The 23,103-nt window shown below is 42.2% G+C and overlaps 1 protein-coding gene across 1 annotated transcript; it reads right to left on the reverse strand.

Moving 5' to 3' along the window:
• Positions 1-3,967: 3,967 nt before the first annotated feature.
• On the reverse strand, positions 3,968-20,793 carry LOC126494747 (eukaryotic translation initiation factor 2 subunit 3, X-linked). The gene is made up of 12 exons (XM_050132164.1): positions 20,646-20,793; positions 19,848-19,911; positions 17,812-17,939; positions 17,593-17,714; positions 16,208-16,302; positions 15,117-15,275; positions 13,901-14,035; positions 12,732-12,826; positions 11,355-11,499; positions 8,924-9,093; positions 8,207-8,379; positions 3,968-5,613 (listed from the first exon to the last, which is right to left on the reverse strand). Exons 1-12 carry the CDS (start codon positions 20,712-20,714, stop codon positions 5,550-5,552), a joined length of 1,419 nt encoding a protein of 472 aa, XP_049988121.1. The 5' UTR covers positions 20,715-20,793; the 3' UTR covers positions 3,968-5,549.
• Between the last annotated feature and the right edge of the window lie 2,310 nt (positions 20,794-23,103).

The raw sequence follows: 23,103 nt of genomic DNA on the forward strand, positions 1-23,103 counted from the left end.
CTGAGCTGTACCCTAGCCCCACTGTTTCATTAAATATGATGGCTCTGATAGTAAAATTCTACCAAACGCATCTCTAAGCCATTTCCCCCTCAATTTATAAAACATTCATATGGACACAAGAATGAAATAATTGCTGGATTTTACTTTTTAAATTTTAAAAATATTTATGTTTATGAGCCAGGCATGGTGGTGCATGCCTTTAATCCCAGCACTCTGCAGGCAGATTTCTGCATTTGAGACTAGCCTGGTCTACAACTCGAGTTATAGGACAGTCAGGGGCTGTTGAACAGAGAAACAACAAAAATATTGTGTTTATGTGTATATGTGTGAGTGTGTATGTATACCTGTGTGTGCAAGGATACTTTCAAAAACCAGAAAGGGGCACAGGATCCCCTGGAGCTCCAGTCACAAGGCGCTTGTGAGCTGTCTGATTTGGCTTCTGGGAACTGAACTCTGGTCCTTTGCAAGAGCAAGTAGCTTAACTGCTGAGCCATTTCTCCAGCTCTTTTCATTCTTAAAAAAAAATGTATTTTTAATTATGCATATATGTATGCATTTGTGTCCGCAAACATGAGTTCAGGTGTCTGCAGACACCTCTCGCCACCCTGGTGCTGGAGCTCTACACAGTTGGGAGTCACCCAATGTGGGTGCTGCATACTGAACATGGGTCCTCTGCAGGTACAGCATGAACTCGTTAGCCACCTCTTTATCCCCTTTTATTTTTTGAGACCGTGTGTCATGTAGCCCAGACTGGCTTGGAATATGCTACTTAGCCAAATGTGTTTATTAATCTTCATTGCCAACTTCACTAGACTTAGAATCACCATGGACACTCACCTCTGGGTGTGTCAATGAGCGTTATTTCCAGAAAGGTTTAGATAAGTAGGAAGGGCTGACCCTGAATATAAACAGCAGCTTCTCCTGGGCTGTGTTCCAGAACTTAATAAAATGGAGAGAGCAAGTTGAACATCTGTTTGCTTCATGACTGTTACACAGTCGATCAGCTGCCTCCCCCACCTCCCCGCCGCCTTCACGGCCACCTTGATCCCCCAAACCGTGAGCCAAAACAAACCCCTCATTCTTTAAGCTGCTTTTTGCCAAGTGTCCAGTAGTGAGAAAAGTAACAAATGCAGAAAACTGGTACTACTAAGTAGGACTGCTGTGCTAAACCTACATACACGGTCTTGGGCCTGTGGAAATTATTTTCAGGGGGAATAAGAGTTTGGAACTATGGGCTAGAATGCTGGAAGCGGAGCTGAAGTGGCTGTTTTGGTGAGGACTTAGAAGACCACAATGCCGCGAGGAATGCGGAAGCGAAGGCCCACCTTGAGAGGTTTCAGAAGGGAACAAGAACTCTAGAAGCCATATATATATATATATATATATATATATATATATTCAGGTAAAGAAGCTGCATTCTACCTCCATCCTGAGAATTTGAGTCAGGCTGGATTAAAAATTAATGGTCTAGCCAGGCACATGCCTTTAATCCCAGCACACAGGAGGCAGGGCCAGGCGGGTCTCTGTGAGTTCGAGGGCAGCCTGGTCTACAGAAAGAGCTCCAGGAGAGCCGGGAATACACAGAGAAACCCTGTGAAAAAAAAAAAAGAAAAAAGATCTGTTTGGCAGAGGAAATGTCAAGACAAGATAGTATTCAGGCTGTCATTTGTCACTGCTTTTGTTCAAGTCCACAGTAGGACAACAAAGGGAGTAAAATACGGAAAAACATTGTTTGGCAGGGGTGGGGAATTTAAATTTGTAAACAAGTCTGGTGTTGAAACTGCAGCTCTAATTGTGAAAGTAATTAGCACAGTTAAAGAGGAACCTCCTGTATTGCACTGGGCCAACATCCTAGCCAGCAAAGGCCCCACTTTGTGAATATACAAATTCATTGCGAGGAAGGAACCTAACCTAAATAGAAAACAGGGATTCCCTGCTCTAAAACCACCACGTAGGTGCTGAGGCCACTACAAGTTTTGGTTTAAGGAGGCCAGGGTATTATTTGATTTGACTAAATCTACAACTGGCAGCTTTGCCCACGTGGCCCTGGTTTTATGGGCATGCAAGATCCAAAAGCACTAAGGCATATAGGGTGGTACCATAAAATCTGCCAAGACTTGATGAGGCCAAGAAATGTGTGACAGGGTAGGATTCCTTCTGAGGAGGCAGAGGTTCTTGTATGGCGTTGCTCGGGAGGTGAAGCCTAAACTGCTGTGGTGACCACAGAATAGTGAAGCTATCAGGATAGTGAGGTACCCAGGCCGTGTAAGCGTGATGTAGCGCTGGCCCAAGAGGCTGTGTACTGGCAGGCAGTAGAGCTTGAGGGCTGCGACTAGCCAAGATTTCTGAAGCCCAGATGATTTCATCATGATCCTCAGATGCCTGCCAAGGACCTGCAGATCTGGTGTTTGTTCTGGGTTTTGGCCTTACTCTGCCTAGACCTTTTGTTCCTATGCACCCATCCCTCCCTGTGCTAATGGGAATATTTACCTTGTGTCACAAAATAATTTGTATTTTGACATTGCTTTAGGTCCCAGAAAAGACCACTTAAAGACTATGGAGACTTTTAGAGATGGACTGATGTATTTTGTAGATATGAAAATGGGACTTTTTAATATTTATTATGTATACAATATTCTATCTACATGTATGCCTGCAGGCCGGAAGAGGGCACCAGACCTCATTACAGATGGTTGTGAGGCACCATGTGGTTGCCAGGAATTGAACTCAGGACCTTTGGAAGAGCAGGCAATGCTCTTAACCTCTGAGCCATCTCTCCAGCCCTGAAAATGGGACTTTAGGGTACAATGTTATGATTTAAAGTGATGTAGTTGACAAAGGGTGGAGCTATGAAGACTAATCTTACCAACTTGACTGAATAATTTATAATCACCACGGAAACACATCTCTCTGGGGGTTGTATATGAGCATGTTTCCAGAAAGCTTTAAGCAGGGAAGACCTGAGTGGTACAATCCCATGGCTGGGTTCATAGACTGAATAAAAGAAAGCAAAGGTGGCTGGAGAGATGGCTGGCTCAGCAGTTCAAAGTGTTTACTGCTCTCACTAAAGGTCCCAGACCACAGCTCACAACTCAGCTCCAGGGGAAGACACCCTATTTTGACGTTAGTGGGCTCCTACACACGTGGTGCACATATATGTACTCAGGCACTAAAATAGACTCACTAAGTTTTAACGCGGACCTTATACCAACATGAAAATACCCAATTCATTTTGTGTTTGTCATGCTGGAGCTTGAGTCAGGGCCTCATATACACTAGGCTGGCACTCTATACCTCCTAACCATTTCCCACAGAATTTGTCCATGTTTTCATAGCAGAAATTCATAATAATAAACAAAGTAATGGGTTTCATCATGATGTTTTCTAGCAAAATATATACTTAGCTTGTCAAGATTTTTTGCAGAAGCTTTTTGTCTTTTTTAAAAACATAGGTATTTTGCCTGTATGGCCTAGAATTCAGCCCTCCAGCCTCAATTTTCTCCCGAGTATTATAGCATTAGGGGCCTGTGCCACTATGCTTGGTTGAGCATCAATCTGAAGTATACTTGTTTTCTGGAAAAAAAAAAAAAAAAGAACAGAACCCAAAGTATCTATTTCATTGAAAGCATCACCAAATGAAATCTTTTTTTTAAGAAATCAGATTTATGAATTCAGTTATTTGCACACTTATTAGTTCTATTCTTCTGTAAAAAAAAAAAAAAACTTAGCACACATATCTCATCCTTGTAGGTTACAAACAGAGTATAGAAAGAGAGCTCTTAGGTGGCATATTCCCGCCCCTTATTCTTCTTAGACTAACTTTAAATCAGGTACATGTTTTGCTGAGAACAATTGCATTGATCTGAAGGGACTTCAGATCTTAAGACAACAAGGTACATTGTTTTAAAACCTATATGACCACTATACGAAGCACAGTGCTTTACAAAATTGAAATTCACACAAATGCTTGAAATTAATGACAAGAGATTCTTATTTCAGTTCTGATGAGATTACATAAGCCATTCAGTATTTTCAGTCTCATACCAGAATTTCTAGTAGAAAGTATCTACAAAACACGGGGCACATAGATATAAAATTAATGCTCAATTCAGAATTTTGTTTTATTTAAATGTGTTCTTCATGCTACAATACAACCCTTCAGAGTCAATCAAATACATGTCAATAGTTTCCTCAAAACTCTTTAAGGCTCACAGCCACAGTTCTAAACCTCTATAAGGCAGCTTCAGTATCCAAAAGATCACAGCACTGTAATTGTGGCATGAAATCCCATTTTTATGCAAACCAAAAGAAGATCAAACTATCAAAAGCCAGTAACATCATTTAGTATGCATATTTCTTAACTCCTTAAATTTCTTTTTCAATGTTGAGAAGTTTTTTTTTTTTAAACCCCCAGTTTTTCAAGACAGGGTTTCTCTGTGATGCCCTGGAACTCACAGAGATCCTCCTGCCTCTGCCTTCATCGCGTTGGGATGAAAGGCTTGCACCACAATAGCCTGGCTTTTTTTTTTTTTTTAAAATAAAACAAAACACAAAACACAAAAAACCTTCCCCAGCAATTCTCATGTCAGCTAGAGCTGGAAATCACCGCTCTTGGAGTATCTAATTAAGCAAAAACATGACTAATTTAAAAGTACAGCACAGGAAAATTGCAGGCACATGGGGGATAGACTTAGAACCAATACACTCTGCTTTTGACACTTTTTCTCTCTTCCAAGGCTCAAAGATTACTAATAGCACAATTTACACCATAATCCTACCAACTAAGGAAAAGTACCACGGCGAGGGGCAGTAGAATGCTTGTTCATCATGCAGGAGACCGCTCCATCCCTAGCTTACTAAAACAAAGACCCCAGAAAACACAACCTGGACAGACTTTGTCAACTACCATTAATCATCCATTGTTATAATACTATTTGCAAGTGAGGGAAGACTGAGATTTTAGGCATAAGAAAGACACAGTCTCAGGGCACTGGAAGAGAGCAAGAACTTCTGATGCTGGAGTCCTATGGTCCCATCCAGGAAAAAGAGAAGAGGAAAGGTCTGCCCGTGGCAAGGGAGTGAGCACTCAATTTCTAAGAGCCTTGCTCATTGGTCTTCTTTTCCCTTCAAATTTCAGATAACAGAACACCAAATAGGAGGACAACTGTCCCTTACTATGGAGCCCCTCATAGAGGAACCAGGAAAAAAAGAGACCATTTTTCACTTTGATAGGTTCATGATAGGTGTGCTATAGCAAAGGCTGGTTGTGGTGAAGTTTCATTTCAAATTGCACTGTTTGATTTTAGACATGTTTTTGGAATGCTTAACTTCGGCTAAATGTAGATTTAATCCAATATAGTATATAGTATACCACTTTTCACATTTACTTGTGGGCCCTATTTTCATCACCAAAATATGAGAATAGTCTTACAGCTACTACCAAGGTAATGAGCTATGAAAGTAATTCGCTAGTATTGCTTTGAAAATATACCCTAGGCTAGTAAAAGAAATTCGAACTCCATCCCAAGGCATCGTTTAAATTGGACTCCTCAGTCATCATCTACAGTCGGCTTAATGGTCACTCCTCTTCTTATCTGACCCCAACCAATTAAACTGCAAAATAAAAATAGAAGAAATTATGAGTTGTGTACTACCACACTGGTATCACCACAATCATCTGACAGGTTGCTTTACTTGCCCACCTTCCAAACTCAGATGTGTTCCCAAAGCTGCTTCTTTATAAAGAACGCCCATACTATTTTCTCAGGTTCTAAACAAAACCTGCTGTCATAAATATACTAGTAAGTTGGGTGTGGTAATAAATTCAAGCATTTGGGAGACAGGAAAATTAGTTCACAGCTATATAGTAAGTTCGAGGTTAACCCAGGTGAGAGACTCTCCCATCTTAAACAAAAATTGCCGGCTGTAGTGGCACAATGCCAGCAGAGGAAGGCAGATCCGTGTTCAAGGACAGCCTGCTCTAAAAGTGAGACCCTGTCTCAAAGAGAAACAAAACCTAAGGGCTGGAAAGATGGCTCAATGAATGGTTAAGAGCACTCACTACTCTTGCAGAGGGCCTGGGTTCAGCTCCTAGTAGCCATATGGTGGCTCACAATCACACAGATCTCAACTTCCTCGGGCACCAGGCACACATGTGGTGCACATACATACATTCAGGCAAACACATAAAGTAAAATTTAAAACAAAAAACTGCTCCCCAGAAAGGATATATTTGTTTTACTGCTCTAGTCAAAAGAAAAGAATCCACCTACCTGTTCAGATGGTATACTCAAATTACATCTCTAATACATTATGTGTTTGTATGTAAACGTGCATGAGTGTGTCTGTCTGTCTCTATATGTGTTTGGTTGTTTTGAAAAGGAGTTTCACTATGTAGCTGTGGATGTACAAAGTTGCTTTGTAAATTAGGCTGCTCTTGAACTCAGAGGTCCACCTGCCTCTGTTTCCCGTGCTGGGGATTAAAGGCCTGTGCCACTACATCCAGCTCAAATGTGAAAACAAATCAAACCCACTTCTCTATACTTGTCTTTGGGAAATGCTTTCTTTTCACTGACTGCCTCAGTAGATCAATGGGCTTTAAATAACATCATCTGGGAAAATAAAGAGAACCACAGGAACACAGTCTATAAGCAGACTGCTCTCCACCGCAGGGCCTTTGATAGCCCTGGTAATGCACGCCTTTAATCTCAGCACTCAGGAGGCAAAGGCAGATGGATCACTTTGAGTTCCAGGCTATCTTGGTCTGTATAGTGAGTTTCAGAGCAGCCAGGGCTACACAAGGGGTAGTGGTGGTGGTAGAGATAACAAAACGATTAACTTTTGCTAAATTGCAGTTACAATTCAAATCAATTTTAGAGAGCATGCAATGAGAGACAGTCATCTGCACAGTATCAAAGAAGGACTGACAAAGGAAATGAGCAGGAAAGAACAGAGCCAAGGCACAGCGCAATAATTATGAAGAAAACCAGGCTGCGGGATAGTCCAATTTAGATGGTATATTTTTGACAAAACAACAGAAAAGGCTAAATGGACCAAAACTGGCTTCTAGAAAGATCCCAAATATCCACAAGCAGTGATGAGATATTAGAAATTCTTTAGCACCGCACTATGACAGTGTTTAGAGGATCCCTTCTGCCTGAGCCCTTAAGTAACAACAGATGAAAGAAAGCAGGACTTTGTGTCAAATTATTTGTTTCAAGGCAGGGATGGTTGCCCTGGCTGTCCTGGGACTCACTTTGTAGACCAGGCTGATCACATAAATCCACCTGCCTCTGTCTCCTAAGTGCTGGGACTAAAGGCATGCACCACCACTGGCTGGCATGTGTGAAACTCTTAAAAAAAAAAAAAAACTAATTTAAAAAAAGTAAAGTCTTGGCCGGGCGGTGGTGGCGCACGCCTTTAATCCCAGCACTCGGGAGGCAGAGGCAGGCGGATCTCTGTGAGTTAGAGACCAGCCTGGCCTATAAGAGCTAGTTCCAGGACAGGCTCCAAAACCATAGAGAAACCCTGTCTCGAAAAACCAAAAAAGTAAAGTCTTAATCCCAGCACTCGGGAGGCAGAGGCAGGCAGACCTCTACAGAGCTAGTTCCAGGATAGGCTCCAAAGCCACAGAGAAACCCTGTCTCGAAAAACCAAAAAAAAAAAAAAAAAAAAAAAAGTCCAGGGCTGATAAAAGATGGCTCAACAGATAAATGTACTCATCACCAAGCCTGACTACCTGAGTTTGATCCCTAGAACCATAGTGGAACAAGAAGTTGTTCTCTGACCTCCATATGTATACTGTGGCACGTGTGTACTTCAATTCATACACACATTAAAAAGAAGATCACTTAAAAAGGGTGCTTGCTGCAAAGTCAGATGACCTGAATTCAATCCCCAGAACCCACATGGCAGCAGAACCAACTCCACAAGTTGTTCTGACTGATTCTTTCTCTCACACACTAAATGGAGGGAACATTATAACTCAGTATTTTTTTTTGTATAGGTTACACCTAAAACAAAGGGAAGCCAATTGAAGTATTTGTACTAATACAAAGGAATACAAATCAAGGCTATAATACAGCTTCTAAAACCATTCAAACAAAAAGTGAGAGCTGAAGCCACACTGTTGTATTCAAGAAGCATGTGTGTGTGTGTGTGTCTCACCAAAATCTTAAGCTGTTTAGACAAAGGTAAACAAACTTACCGCCAATGTTTCTCAACTCTTCGGCTAAGAGCAATTTTTTCTCCTACTTCTGTGCACACAGGATTAGTCAAAACAATCTTGCCCAAATCAGCCTTGACAGCACTAACTCTTCCTCCTGTTGACAGGGATCCTATATTGACCATAAGCACTTCATTCTTAGACAGCTTTTGCACCTAGGAAAGTAAAGAAAGGGAAAAACAAATAAGGAAATGGTCTCTGAAGAGTGTGAAGACTTTTAATCTCACAGACAGAGCTCTGGGAGTCCGAGGCCAGCCTGCTTTATAAAGCAAGTTCCAGGACAGCAGGGGCCATGTTGAGAGACCCTGCCTCAAAAACATACCAAAACAAATAGGAGCTGGGCAGTGGTGGCGCACACCTTTGATCCCAGCACTCAGAAGGCAGAGGCAGGTGGCTCTCTGTGAGTTTGAGGCCAGCCTGGTCTACAGAACACATTTCAGTACAGCTAGGACTCCAGAGAAACCCTGCCTTGAAAAAACAAAAACAAGACAAATAAAACCCAAACCAAACAGTTTTTGTTTCAGTAGGGATTTTTAAAAAAAACAACACAAAATTGATTGCATGAGAGCTGTTTTTGATTTTTTTCAGGAAGTTAATTTACTTATAAATTACACATTAGCTATAAAAGACCAAAACTCAAAACTGAGTTCAGCATTGTTGTTGGTGTCTTTCTGAAAACGAGTCACACCAAGCACTTACCTTTGCTGCTTTCTTGTCTCCTTCAGTTCGTACACCCAGGAGACGTCTCAGCAGGAAATAGGAAATTTCCAGTTCTGTGAATATTTCAGGTAAAGCTCCAACTGCACCAAGCACTTGTCCCACCATCCTGTCAGCTCTGCACAAAGTGGGGTCGATCTTTGTTCCAACTCCTAATATAAAGCAAGAGTATTTGGCCTTATTTCTTACCTGAAACACCTCTGGAGTGATGTTTGAAAGACTAGTTAAACAAGCATAAATCGATACCCCTTTCCACATACTTCCATATTCACACACATAAATTAAGCTTCACAAAATTCCTGCATTATTTCTATTTCATTCATTCATTGGTTTCTCTATGTAACAGCTCTGGCTGTCCTGGAACTGGCTTTGTAGACCAGGCTAGGCTCAAGTTCAGAGACTCGCTCACTTTTGTCTGCTGAGTACTGGGATTAAAGGTGTGTGCCACCACGGCAGAGCTATTTTTAAGTTATGTGTATATGTATACTATCTGTGTGTGAATCTGTGCCCGTAAATGTGGTGCCAGAAGAGGGCACTGACTCTCCTGGAGCTGAGTTCCAGGTGGTTCCCGAGCAGCTCTGCCTGAACAGCAGGCATTCCTCACCACTGAGCCACATCTCCAGTCTTTAGTCCAAGGGTAAATTATGGACTCTAATTCAATCTTGCCCTTTTCTCAGTAATCAAAAAGTTTTAAGAAATTTAAAAACCCTTAAATCAATCCAGCACCTCCTGCATGGCAGAGGTTCTCTTATTTGATGTACCACCACCTTGATCTTTTCCTTTTTTTTTTTTTTTTTGAGACAAGGTCTTACTTGAGAAAAGTCTTATATCTCGAGTCTGGTTATGCTGTCCAGTGGTCTCAACTTTCTGTGCTAATGGCAATCCTCCTGCTTCTGACTCCCAAGTATGTGGGACCACAGGTGCTCACTACCACACTTACTAGAAGTTATTTTCTTTCATCTCCAGCACAGTATAAGTATAATTAACATTTTTGAGTAACTTTACACTTGTGAAACACACATAAAAGCAACCACTATAACCAAGTGTTTCACCAAACAGTAAACCAGGCACTCACTCTAGTGCAAACCTGTAGTAGTCTCAGCTACTTGAGGACCATTTGAATAAAGAAATTTAAGGCCAGCTTAGGAAATATAGCAAGATAGTAACACAAACGTAAATCCTCAAACTATATCTAACTAGCTGGCTGCTTTGAATGCTAGGGCCATCAAGCTTATTTTCTGCCAGGCCCGGTGATACAGACCTGAAATTCCAGCTACTGGAGCTAGTGAGGCAGGAAGACCTCAAGTTCTAGCTCAGTCTGGGTAACCTTGTGAGAGCCTTTCTCAAAATGAAAAAGAGTGGAGCTAGAGACATGGCTCAGCGATTGAGAGCACCCACTGGCTACTCTTCCAGAGGACCCAGCTTTCAATTTCCAGCACCCACACAGCAGCTCACAATTGTATATAACTTCAGTCCCAGGGGACCCAATGCCTTCTTCTGGACTTTGAGTACCACACACCCATGTGGCGCACACACACACATACACACACACACACACAGGCAAAACACCTATACATAAAAATAAAGTGATTTAAAAAAAAAGAGGGTATATAAGGTATACCTCAGTGGTAGAGAAGCTACCTAGCATGTTCTAGACATTAGGTCCAAACCCTAGGACTTCAAAACAAAGTAGTCAGAAATAATTATTGCTATTAAGTATTTAGCCACCAAAACATACCTTAAAAAATATTTTATTATTTGCTTGTATGAGTGGGTGAGCAAACACCTTTACCTGAGTCATACTGCCATCTCCAAAATGTATTCTTTGTTTCAATTTTCTAAGATGTACCAATAAGGTCAGGTGTGGTGGTACACCTTGAAGTCTAGCACTTGGAAAGCTGATCCAAGAAGGTTGCTGTGAGTCCTAATATAGCCAAAGATACATGGCAAGACCCTATGTCAAAAATTAAAACAGGATATGTGGTGGCATACCTTTAACCTCAGCATTCAAGAGGCAGAGGCAGGTGGATCTTTGTGAGTCTGAGGCCAGCCAGGCCTATGTTGAGAGACCCATCCTCAAACAAAGAAACAACAAACAAACCCCAAACAAACAACCAGAAGGAGGCAGATAGAGAGATGACTCAGCAGTTAAGAGCACTTGCTGCTCTTGCAGAAGACCTGGACTTGTTTCCCAGAACTCACAAGCCAGCTCAAGATCACTGAAACTCCAGTTGCAAGGGGTCTGACAACCTCTTTGGCATTCTTGGGTACCAGTACACACAGTGCTCAGATATATATGCAAACAAACTCATACACATAAACAAAACAAACCTTACAATCTATTCTTAATATTTCTTATGAAACATGTCACGAATCTCCACAATTAAGAAAGAGATGACAGGGAAATGCTTACCAATGAGACCACCCGGGGCGGCATACTGAAGATCATTATGTTCGGCAAACAGCGATACAATTTTGGAAAAGATTGGCTTACACATGAGCTTTCCTTCACTATCTTTGGAAACAATACCCGGTCTCACTTCTATCTCCTGGCCTACCTGTAAACACATAATTAGCAGTGAGAATTACTACAAAACAACGTATTTACTATTTACCTACTAATGTTCTCACAAAAAAGACCACAAGAACTAAAAAGGTACTTTTCCTCTAATTTCATAATTACCCCTTTTATTTACTTATTATTTTTATTGACCTGCAACTCACTAGGTAGAACACGCGGGCCTTGAACTCAGATACCAAGATACCAGCCTGCTTCTGGCTCCCAGCTGTGCACCACTATGCCAGGTTAAAATTACTTAAAAAAAATTTTACTGCCAGGCGGTGGTGGTGTATGCCTTTAATCCCAGCACTCGGGAGGCAGAGGCAGGCGGATCTCTGTGAGTTTGAGGCCAGCCTGGTCTATAAGAGCTGTTCCAGGACATGCTTGATAGCTACTGCAAAACCCTGTCTCAAAAAAAAAAAATTACCTTTTAGTTTATTTGAGCCTGGTCTCTCTGTAGCCCTGGCTGTCCTGGAACTCATACTGTAGACCAGGCTGGCCTCAAACTCAAGAGATCCACCTGCCGCTGCTTCCCAAATGTTTGGTGTGCCTCACTACACTCAGCTTTTCTTTTCCCCAGTGGAAAAAACCAATATAGAGGAGACAGATGGCTCAACAGTTAATAAGCACTTGGTGCTCTTGAAGAGGATCAGAGTTCAGTTCCCAGCAGCCACATGGTAGCTCACAGCCATCTCTAACTCCAGTTTCAGGGGACCAACATCCTCTTCTGGCCTCCATGGACACATGCATATTCGGAGACAAAATACCCATAAGTATAAAATAAATAAATCCAAAAAGTTTTAAAAATCAGATCAACTTAACTGTTGCAATTTACTAAGTAAACCTGTTGTCCACCTTCACTACAGAACTCTAAGTTTAGAGGTCAGACAGCTTCCAAAGATAAAAACAAATCCGTATCCAATACCTGACAACATGAAGAAACATTTTTTAACTGGGTGTAGTGGTGCAGACCTTCAGTTCCAGCACTCTGGGAGGCAGAGGCAAGGGAATCTCTAAGTTCGAGGCCAGCATGCTTAAGACAAGTGCAGGCTGATGAGCTGGCCCAGAGGGTAAAGGTGCTTACCACCATGCCTGAGTTCCATCTCAAGGAGCCAGTAGACGGAAGGAGTGAACCCCTGAAAAGTTGACTTGCTTCCACCTGGGTACTCTAGCACTCGTATATCCACACACATAAGAAACACACAGCGCAACAATTCCAAGCCAGTGTACCTTTAAGACTCCTTTCAGAATACTACCACCAGCTACACCTCCCTTAAGGTCATCAACTTCACAGCCAGGTTTGTTGACATCAAATGACCTGATAACTAGAAAAAAAAATTGAACACAAATTAAATCCATTTCTCTTTATTTTAGATTCAGAAGACACATTCTTTTAAAACTCAACTTTTCTTAAAAAATCTAGTATTACTGCTTTAATGCTTACTGAAGCCTTACTTGTGAGAGTAAAAGAATGGAAATAGCTTGAAAGTACATTAAGAACAAAAGTATTTATGTAATGAGCACAAAAGTCTTTTCTTTCTTTTTGGTGAGGGTCATCATCTCCTACGTCTCATAACTATTTACACAGCGTTTACAACAAATTAGCTATTATGACTTAAGGCATATACAGGGACTGGGAGTGTAGATCAGTGGTAAGCCCTTGCCTTGTAGCAGCATCAAAAAAGTCAAGTGCACAGGAGACTGTACATAGACACTCGCAATACGCCACTTATCTTGTGCTTCTGAGAGAGTGTCTGACTTTGTAGCCCTGGCTGTCCTGGAACTCACTCTGAAGACCAGGCTAGCCTTGAACTCAGAGATCCATTTGCCTCTGCCTCCCAAGAGCTGGAATTACAAGTGCACCACCATGCTTGGATTTTTATATATAGGATTTCTGTATTATATGACTTCTACCATACAAAATATCTTTTAAAAAATTATAAAAAGCAATTCTAAGACTACTATCTTAGGTCACCCAAGAGAACGTTCCCCAATAATCACACAAACAGCTCCAAATGAAGGCCTGGAAGGGCCCAAATACCTGCTTTAAAAGTGTTCCTACATCTTTGAGCATTAACCACAGCCCAGGGAAAGTGAACTTAGTGGTTTTTCAGTAATGGTACAATGACATCATTTGTATGGAATTGTAATGCCCCAACATGATGTACTTCCCTAGAAACTACTGTATTATTCCATGTTGGCTACTTAAAATACCATATATAAAAGCACAAAGAACTTCTTTTGTACTCAAGGCTCTGTCACCCAGCAATATAAGACATTATTTCAAATAGGTTTTATGGATTTATCACCTCTGCAGAAAGAGAAAGTATTAATAAACAGCCTTGAAGGAGAAGCACTAATGTCGAAGAGTTCAGTTAAATGTGACTCCTGTCACTTACCAATGAGACGGGGCTCTGAAGTAAAGTCTCTTGGGGGCACCGGTATTTTCTTCACTATGTACTCACAGACAACTTCAATATTGTATTTCAGCTGAGCAGAGATTGGAATAATTGGCGCTCCTTCTGCCACTGTTCCTACATTAACAAATTTCAGAAAGAACAAAATCCTTGGGTCTTACAAAACTTGGTCTGTACAGCTGCTAGACAAAATAATTGGAGCTAACAGAGGAATAAGCATTCTCACACAAATGCCAGTCAGCAAGTAGAAAGTGATCTATAGAAATATGACAATATTTATCTTTAACTCCCCAAAATGAATTCATTGTCCTCTAAGGGGACATCTGCTAAAATTCCATCAATGGGTATATTTAACAGAGGCAAATGCTATGTTTAAAGGAATAAAATATGAACACTTCGGGGAAGGAGCTCTTTACAAGCTCAAAGAACTCTAACATGCAATTAATCTTTCCATAAATGCCAAGAGTAAATTACAGACTCTTTGCTGATCAAAGACTGCCTGGCATATATCACATTTTAAAAAATTAATCATATGTCAGACAAACTGGTCAAAGAAATAGACCAAAATAATTAGATTTTAATCAAAATGAATTTTTTTATGCTGAAATTAAGTTCCCAACATGAAAAGGCTAAAATAATTAAATGTCAACAGTAATATGCATCATGTCTTCTCTGAAAGTGAAACACGCCATGGTATTAGAGAAAGGAACCCTGCAAAAAGAGGCAGGGTCTCTCTATGCAGTCCTCGCTGGCCTGGAACCAGCTATACACACCAACAAGCTGCCCTTGAACTCAGAAGTCTGTGCACACCTGTGCCTCTAGGGTCCTGGGATTAAAGGCATGTGCCATGAGGCCCAGAAGATTGTTTTTGAAATGTTTTTATTCATTTGTCACTAAGGATTGGGAGGCAATGATGTGAACTCAGTACCCTGTGTATGCCAGACAGGCCCTCTACCATTGAGCGCTACTCTAAATCCTTGGGATTTAAAAAACTTAATCTGGTAGCACTTCAGTTTTAATTTTGTACATTAAATTCAGAAATAGATATTTATAGTCTTATCAGGACACTGTATCAAATCACTAACTAGTAGCAGGTAGAAAAAGAGAACATTTGATACCTAAATTGACTTTGTTTTAGATGATGTACTATATTACCTTTCAAAGTGATCCTCTGATTTAAGTTATTATAGCTTCTTACCTTGTACAAATGCAAGAATCTGCTCATATTGTTCCTTAGCCTGACTTTCTTTTACCAGATCAATTTTATTCTGTAAGATCAAAATATGCTTGAGTTTCATGATTTCTATGGCAGCCAGGTGTTCAGAAGTCTGAGGCTGAGGGCATGATTCATTACCAGCTAGTTGACAGAGGATAAAAAAAGATACATAAGATTAACTAGAAATATCTAGACCATGCAATTTCAAAAATAGAAGATTGTTGGTTGTAAGGAGCTGGAGGGAGTGCAATCGGGCAATGACTTCTTAACAGGCATCACTTTTGTGGTGATGAAATTCTGAATGTACTTCCATTCACTGAGTTGTCCCCTTTATGTAATAAATGGTAAGCTTTATATTATGCACAAATTCTACCAACTTTGCTTTCACCCTTTATCTGTGCTTACTACAGCCTCCCATTCTTGGTTCTAAGCAAGAAGTTTCCAATGAACAAATCTGGCTTCAAGAGCTCTTTTGTTTAGGCCTTCTAGCTCAGTCTAGTCTAGGTATGTTCTGGCACAGTCAAGCTCCTAGGAGGCTCAACCTCCTGAGATTAAGGTTATTCCTTAACCAAGAAGAGCACTGTGAAGACAAGCAACAGTGCATACCATAGGCAAGATTTGCTCACCATGCTAGCCATCACCTTGCCCAGCCTGTTCATGTGTCCTGTACTATATCCTCTCGCATGCCTAAAAGCACCATATCCATACCTATCAAATCTCTTATGAGCTCACATAAGGAGGCACAACTAACTTTGGAAACAGCCATGTTGTACTACATCACGGCAATTACTGTGAATAACAATCACACCTCTACATGAAGGGACAACACACAACATACATATATGCCTTTTTGGATATTGTCCGACTTCTCAGAAGCCATAACCCCAGGACTCTTTTGCTGAGTATTTTGGCTGTGCTATCTAGTAGAAGGAAATGTCATTCTGGATGACACATTCCTAGTAATGTCTCACTTAGGTAACGGACATAGCCTCCAAAGGATTTAGTTCTTCCTCACATAGTCTACCCAAATTAGTTCTTTATTGGTTTGTCCAGATCAGTTCTGATGATTTTACCTATCAACAGAAGAGCTGCATCCATCACTGCTGCGCCGTTCAACATTGTAGCCATCAAAATATCATGGCCAGGACAGTCAACAAAGGAAACATGCCTAACAGTTGAGAAACAACAATCAGCCTTAAAACCAATCAAAACTAAAAGCAAGGCCAGGCGGTGCTGGCGCACACCTTTACTCCCAGCTCACAACTGTCTGGAACACAAAGTGAATCCGGCACCTTCCCACAGAGACACATGCAGCAAAACACCAACGCACACACACACAAATTAAATAAATAAATAAAAATGCCAGGTGTTGGTGGCACACGCCTTTAATCCCCGCACTAGGGAGACAGAGATAAGAGGATCTTTGTGAGTTTGAGACCAATTTGGTCTACAGAGCAAGTTCCAGGGCTGGTTCCATAACTACTGGGAAACCCTGTCTCGCAAACAACAACAAAAACCACCACCACCACCAGCAACAACAAAATGATCACATTAAAGTATTTATCCTGATTATTGAGATTTCTTGACTTCTCCTCCATCTTAAATTTTGGGCCTGGGATGAAGAATGACTCTACCCCAATCTAAAATGGTCTTATGAACTTGCAATCCCCAAAGACATTAGTAACCAGATACCAGCACCCTCTGGTAAAGGACCAACATGTGTGATCATATTCAGAAAACTGTTGGGAAGCTCAGTGGTGGTGGTGCATGCCTTTAATCCCAGCACTCGGGAGGCAGAGGTAGGCGGATCTCTGTGAATTCGAGGCCAGCCTGGTCTATAAGAGAGTTCCAGGACAGGCTCCAAAAAGCTACAGAGAAACCCTGTCTCGAAAAACTAAAAAAGAAAGAAAAAAAAATTGTTTGGAAACGAGTCTATTTATTTTAAAGAAGTAATTTCAAAACTGGCTTCATTCTTTCTAATCTAGCAAACAAATGACACTGTTGAAATCCAGTAAGCTGTACTTTCTATCCCTTCCTTTTTTGCTTATGCAATACTTGCCTTAAAAAAAAAAAAGAATTGAAAAAAAAATTATTTTTATTTTACGTAAGTGTTATTTATGGTACCCTCAGAGGCCAGGAGAGGGTGTGGGATTTCCTGGAAGAGGTGTTGGAGATGGCTGTGAGCCACCAAGTAGATGCTGGGAATTGAACCTGGGTCCTCTGCAAGAGCAGCCAGTGCATTCAACAGCTGAACCCTCTCCAGCTCCCTCATGCAACTTTTCAGTTTGTAGAACTTTTTTCTAAGTATTTAAAATTAATTGAAAAAAATATTTCAGTTATCATTACATAAAATAACATGAAATAATAGAAAAACAATGAAACCATTCTGCAGTTAAGTTTATAAAAGCACAAAACGGAGATTTAAAAAGCATAAAGTACCTTTTAACATAAAAGTTACCTGACTAATTTGAAGTTCCCTTTGGTCCCAGGAATGTCTGTGGGAAACTCATCCGGTGTACTACTGCCACATGACCTGTAACATTCTGGTCTAGGACAACTTGGGTCATCAAGTTTATAAATCTAAAAGTTTCAATGTAAAAGAGAAAAGAAAACTGGATTTGTTACCTATGCAACGACCAAAGTTAAATGGTTTCTAGTTTCATGGTCCATAGATCACCTTGGCATTGGCATATCCAAGCTTGATGGTAATGTTTCTTTCTAGTTCATTTTTGAATCTGACGGTGTGCACTCCGGAAATAGCCTTTACTACAGTGGACTTCCCATGAGCTACATGGCCAATTGTACCTATTGACAAAGCACAACAAAATTACCTTCTGCACGCAAGTACAAACATTTCTTCAAATAGCACTGAGTAGAAAACAAAAAAAAAAAAAAAAACCCGGCCAGGCGGTGGGGGCACATACCTTTAATCCCAGCACTCAGGAGGCAGAGGCAGGCGGATCTCTGTGGGTTTGAGGCCAGCCTAGTCTACAAAGTGAGTTCCAGGACAGCTAGGCTAACGAGAAACCCTGTCTTGGGGGAAGGGAGGAAGGAAACCAGAAAACTTTTCCTATTATAAATTTCTTCTCAGACTAATTTTAGTATATGTACTTGAGAGGAGAAAACAGGGTGGACAGTTTGAGGCTAGCCTGGACAATGTAGGAAGACCCTGCTATAAAACTTGAAGAAAGAAAAATACTCAAAATCTTGCTTATCAAGAGCCAGGGGCATGGTGGATCTCTGAGTTCAAGGCCTGCTTGGTCTACAGAGAGTTCTAAGACAGCCAGGGCTATAAAGAGAAACCCTGTCTCAAAAAACAAAACAAAAAATCTTATCTATCAAGAAACATTGAAGCATACCCAGTTAATATGACAAACTCCTGCACAACAAAAAAGAACAAACTCATAATCATAGTAATTCAGAAGTCTGAGGCAAGGGGATTGCCTTGAGTTAGGGGTCAGCTTGGGCTATACAGTGACTACCAAGCTAGCCAGGGTTGCATAGCAAGTGTTAATCCCAATGGCGAGAATTAGACCACTACCACACTTGAGCCAAATTCGAAGCAAGCTTGCCTCTTATTGGGGTGCATCCAAGAGCTGGCCAGCAACTGCTCCAAAGTTGGTTAGAAAGCAGCCCTGCCAGGCAGTGGTGGCACATACCTTTAATCCCAGCACTTGGGAGACAGAAGCAGGTGGATCTGTGAGTTTGAAGTCAGCCTAGTCTACTAGAGCTAGTTCCAGGCCAGCAAGGACTATTACACAGAGAAAACCTGTCTCAAAAAAAAAAAAAAAAAAAAAGAGCAGCCACGAATCCTCTTTTCAGGAGCAAAAATCCCGGAGTAATTTTACAAAAGGGAGATAATGGGGCAGTAAGGAAATACAAATAAATAAATAAATAAATTTAAAAAACCAGCCAGGCGGTGGTGGTGCACGCCTTTAATCCCAGCACTTGGGAGGCAGAGACAGGTGGATCTCTGTGAGTTCGAGACCAGCCTGGTCTACAAGAGCTAGTTCCAGGACAGGTTCCAAAACCACAGAGAAATCTTGTCTCGAAAAACAAAACAAAAAAACAAAAAACAACAACAACAAAAAAATGTGGTCACCCACCATGAGATTAGGAGGGGTCAAGGAGGGTCTGGATGGGTCAGGGTATTCTCAAAATAAATCAAGGCCATGTGTTGGGGAAGGTTAGGTTCTAGGAAACAGAGCTACAAAACTCTCACAGTGAACAGAAAGTTATTTTTAAAAACACATAATGGCTCCCGCCTTTAAAACAGAGTCAGGCAGGTTCCTCACAAGTCTGACTCCAAACTAAAAAAAAAAAAGAAAAAACCAGACCACACCACATTTATACTCAAGCAATATACCTCAACAGTTCTAGGTGCCAATTAGGGGGGGGGGGATTCTACTTAATTATAGCCTATATATCAAATAAAACTTCTATAAACTGTCCTTGTATGACAACGCATTTTCACTTCAAACTTGTACTACCGTATGATTACACACTGCCGAGTACTAGTTTACTGTCGTAAACTTTTCATACATATATCTCCAAAAAAAATGAAGCAGCCCTTTATTCACAAGGGGTCCACAGCTTTCTTTGTGTTACTGTCCTACTCAGGCCAACCTCCAAGGAAACGCCCATATTCTTCAAGTAACTGCACAAAAGAAGACATTAAAATTACTTTTAAGTCAAGTGTCCGAGCTATCTTACCAATATTAATTGTAGCTTGTCTGCTGATAACTTCATGTGAAAGTGGTGTCAACTTGGTGACGTCCTGCAATGGAATAGTTCAAAACACAAAATCAATATAAACCAGAAAATCTTCCTTGACTTGATAGTCCCCAGACCCAACTCTGTCCTGTATAAGCAGCACTTTTCTCCCGCTGAAGTGCTTTGTCCCTTAATGCTAAGATTGGGAACGCTAGGAGCCCTTCACTGTCGCAAGACAACACCCTTCAGTAAGAGAGGTCTGGAGATAAGAGGCCATCTAATCCTGGAGCCTCAGCAAGTCCTCAAGGGTCCAGCACAGTGGGCAGTGTAATCCGGTTTCCAACTCTTTATAGACTTAATGTCAATCTCGTGTAGGCCTCCAGCTTGACAGGTAGCCAAAAATAATCTTTAACTTCTGATCTTCCTATTGGAATCTCTTAAGTACTAGGAATTACTAGCGTGCGCTTATGCACTTCTGGGGATGGAACTCCGGGATTGGCGCCTAAGTATGAACTCTACACAGGGAGATGCAACCCCATACTCCTTAATTATATTTATCATCAAAGCTTAGCCACACACTCTAGGAGTTCCAAGTCTCACAACTGTTCACCAGTTTGGGGACTAGGAAAGGTACTGGCGGCGGAAATGGCACGCCTCAGACTTAGAGGGTCCAGCCTTAGGATGGCTCCTCTCTCCCGCGCTCCAGACACCGGGGCGGTGTCTCATCGCCACACCCTCCGAAAGTCCATGCCCTCCCCCGAGCTCAGGGTGCATTCCCGCCGCAAATCGAGAACTCACTAATGTGGCGAGATCCTGTCGGGAAAGATGTGGTTGCCCGAGAGTCACTCCAACCTCACCCCCCGCCATCTTGCTCAGAGAGGAAGGAAACCGTTCGGCAGCAACCTGATTTAACGCAGGTCCCCTTGGGCGGAGCGAAGGAGGAGCGGCGGGAAGGTGGACTACGGCCCAGGCCTGGTAAAAAAGATGGCAAATGCAGCACTGATCTCACTGCTTGGACTTCTCTGCTTGAATTTGCACAGGAACTACCCGCACCCTTACTCACAAACACGATACAATGTTTTGGAATGTATTCCTTGCAGTCCTGTTAGATTTTTTTGTGCAGGCAAAACTGAGGACAGCTCCAGGTTAGCGCACCTCCTGCCCCCCCCCCACTCCTTGAGGGGAGGGTTATTAATGCGACGCAGCGCGCTGGACAGAGAAGCCATTTCCGTTTCCTTTTGGTGCCGGGCGGAAGAATTTCGCGGCATCTGGGCTTCTCGCCTGTGCTGTAAAGTCAGAAAGTGGAAATTTCTCTTTTATTTTATTTCATTAATTTATTTACTCGGTTTTTTCCTATTTCTGTAACCTAATAAAGCAATATCAGCTCGGAATCTTCTTCCGCTTTGCTGGGGCTCTGGGTCCAGAGGATGACCCCGCGTGCTGAGCTCGCCACGCTCAAGCCTCGCGGTCCCTAGGGAGCTCGGACAGAGCGCCCTCGCGCGGAGGCCTGGGGCTCAGGGGCGTACCGTTGGAGGGAAAAAGTCCCTCCCTTGTTCCTTGGGAGAAGTTTCTAGGGATGGTGAGGTGATGTTAGTCTCATCCGCGTAAATTTGGAATTTAGCTTCTGGAAGCCAGCTGTCAAAAGAGCGTCCGCACCTTTTTTTTTTTTTTAGGCTGAACCTAGGAAACCCTCTTTTTTTTGCATCTGTATTTAAATTTTTAAATATCTTCGAGATCTTACTTTCATCGCCTGTTTAAAAAGAAATGATATTTTCTGTGAGTGCTGGCGCCCACGTAATCTCTGCACTCGGGGAGGCAGAATCAGGAATTTATGAGCTCGAGGCCAACTTGTGTCACGTACAGAGACCCTGTCTTAAAAAAGGGAGGTGGGCGTGGGGTTAAGAACATAGTTTTGGCAGAAAGTGGTTTCCCTGGCATGTCTGATGCTCTAGGTTCACCACTAAAAAGAAAACGATCTTTTAAAATTCTCTCATTGTTTTTCTTTTGAGACAGGCAGGCTCTTATATATCCCAGCTGGTCATGAACTTGCTTTGAATCACAGGATGACCTCGAACTAATGCCTCTCCTGCCTTCTCAATACTGTGATTACAGGCTTTGATGATGTGCCTGGTTCATTGGGTTCTGGGGATTGAACTGAGAACCTCATCCTCAACTGGAACTCGTAGACCAGGCTGGTCTCGAACTCACAGAGATCCACCTGTCTCTGCCTCCTAAGTGCTGGGATTAAAGGCGTGCATCACCACTGTTATGGATTTGCTGCAGGTCCCCGCAGCTTGCTGTGGGGTCGAGACTACAGGGCAGGTCCACAAACTAAAGTGGCGGCTGGCTGGTCCTGGTGAGCAGTGTGGGCAGGCAGTGGATGGGAGGCACAGATGCTAGGAGTCTCCAGGACTGCTGGGGACCCGAAAGCAGCCAGGCCCTGAGACCACATGGCTGGGAAGATGGCTGGTCCTTGGCGGCAACAACCGATAGGCAGCGGGTGGGAGAAACAGAGATAGGCACATCGTGTAGAGTAAAGTTGGAAATTTATTAGGTGGGTTATGGAGGGAAAGGAAAAAGGGGGAAGGAGGGAAGAGAGAGGAGAAGAGGAGAGAGGGACAGAGAAGGGGGGAGTGGAGGCGTGGGAGAGAGGCAGAAGCTGCCTCCTCAGAGAGAGGGACAGGAAAGAGAACTCAGGCTGCAAGCAGGAAGGAAGACCAGCCTGCCTCAGGGGATGGGGGAGGGAGTGGGCGTGGCTTGTCTCTTAAGAGACAACAGCCTTTACTACCACCGCCCAGCTCCCATTTTGCCATCTTGCATTCTGAACAAGTTTCTGTTTATAAACTCACCCTCCCTTATCTTTTTCCTTTTTTTTAAATTCAGTGGCTATTTGTTTTTTTGTTTAATAAATCTTTTTTTTATTTATTAAAGATTTCTGTCTCTTCCCCACCGCCGCCTCCCCTTTCCCTCCCCCTCCCCCAATCAAGTCCCCGTGCCTCGTCAGCCCAAAGAGCAATCAGGGTTCTCTGCCCTGTGGGAAATCCAAGGACCACCCTCCTCCATCCAGGTCTAGTAAGGTGAGCATCCAAACTGCCTAGGCTCCCACAAAGCCAATACGTGCAGGTGAGTGGCTATTTGTAACCCCAAATAACTTTTTTTTTCTTTTTGGTTTTGGTTTTTCGAGACGTTTCTCTGTGTCGCTTTGGAGCTGTCCTGGAACTCGCTCTGTAGACCAAGCTGACCTCGAACTCTCAGA

The sequence above is a fragment of the Alexandromys fortis genome, unplaced genomic scaffold (genome assembly GCF_014885135.2).
Source record: "Alexandromys fortis isolate MF-2015 unplaced genomic scaffold, M_Fortis_MF-2015_v1.1 scaffold_406, whole genome shotgun sequence".
Lineage (NCBI taxonomy): Eukaryota > Metazoa > Chordata > Mammalia > Rodentia > Cricetidae > Alexandromys > Alexandromys fortis.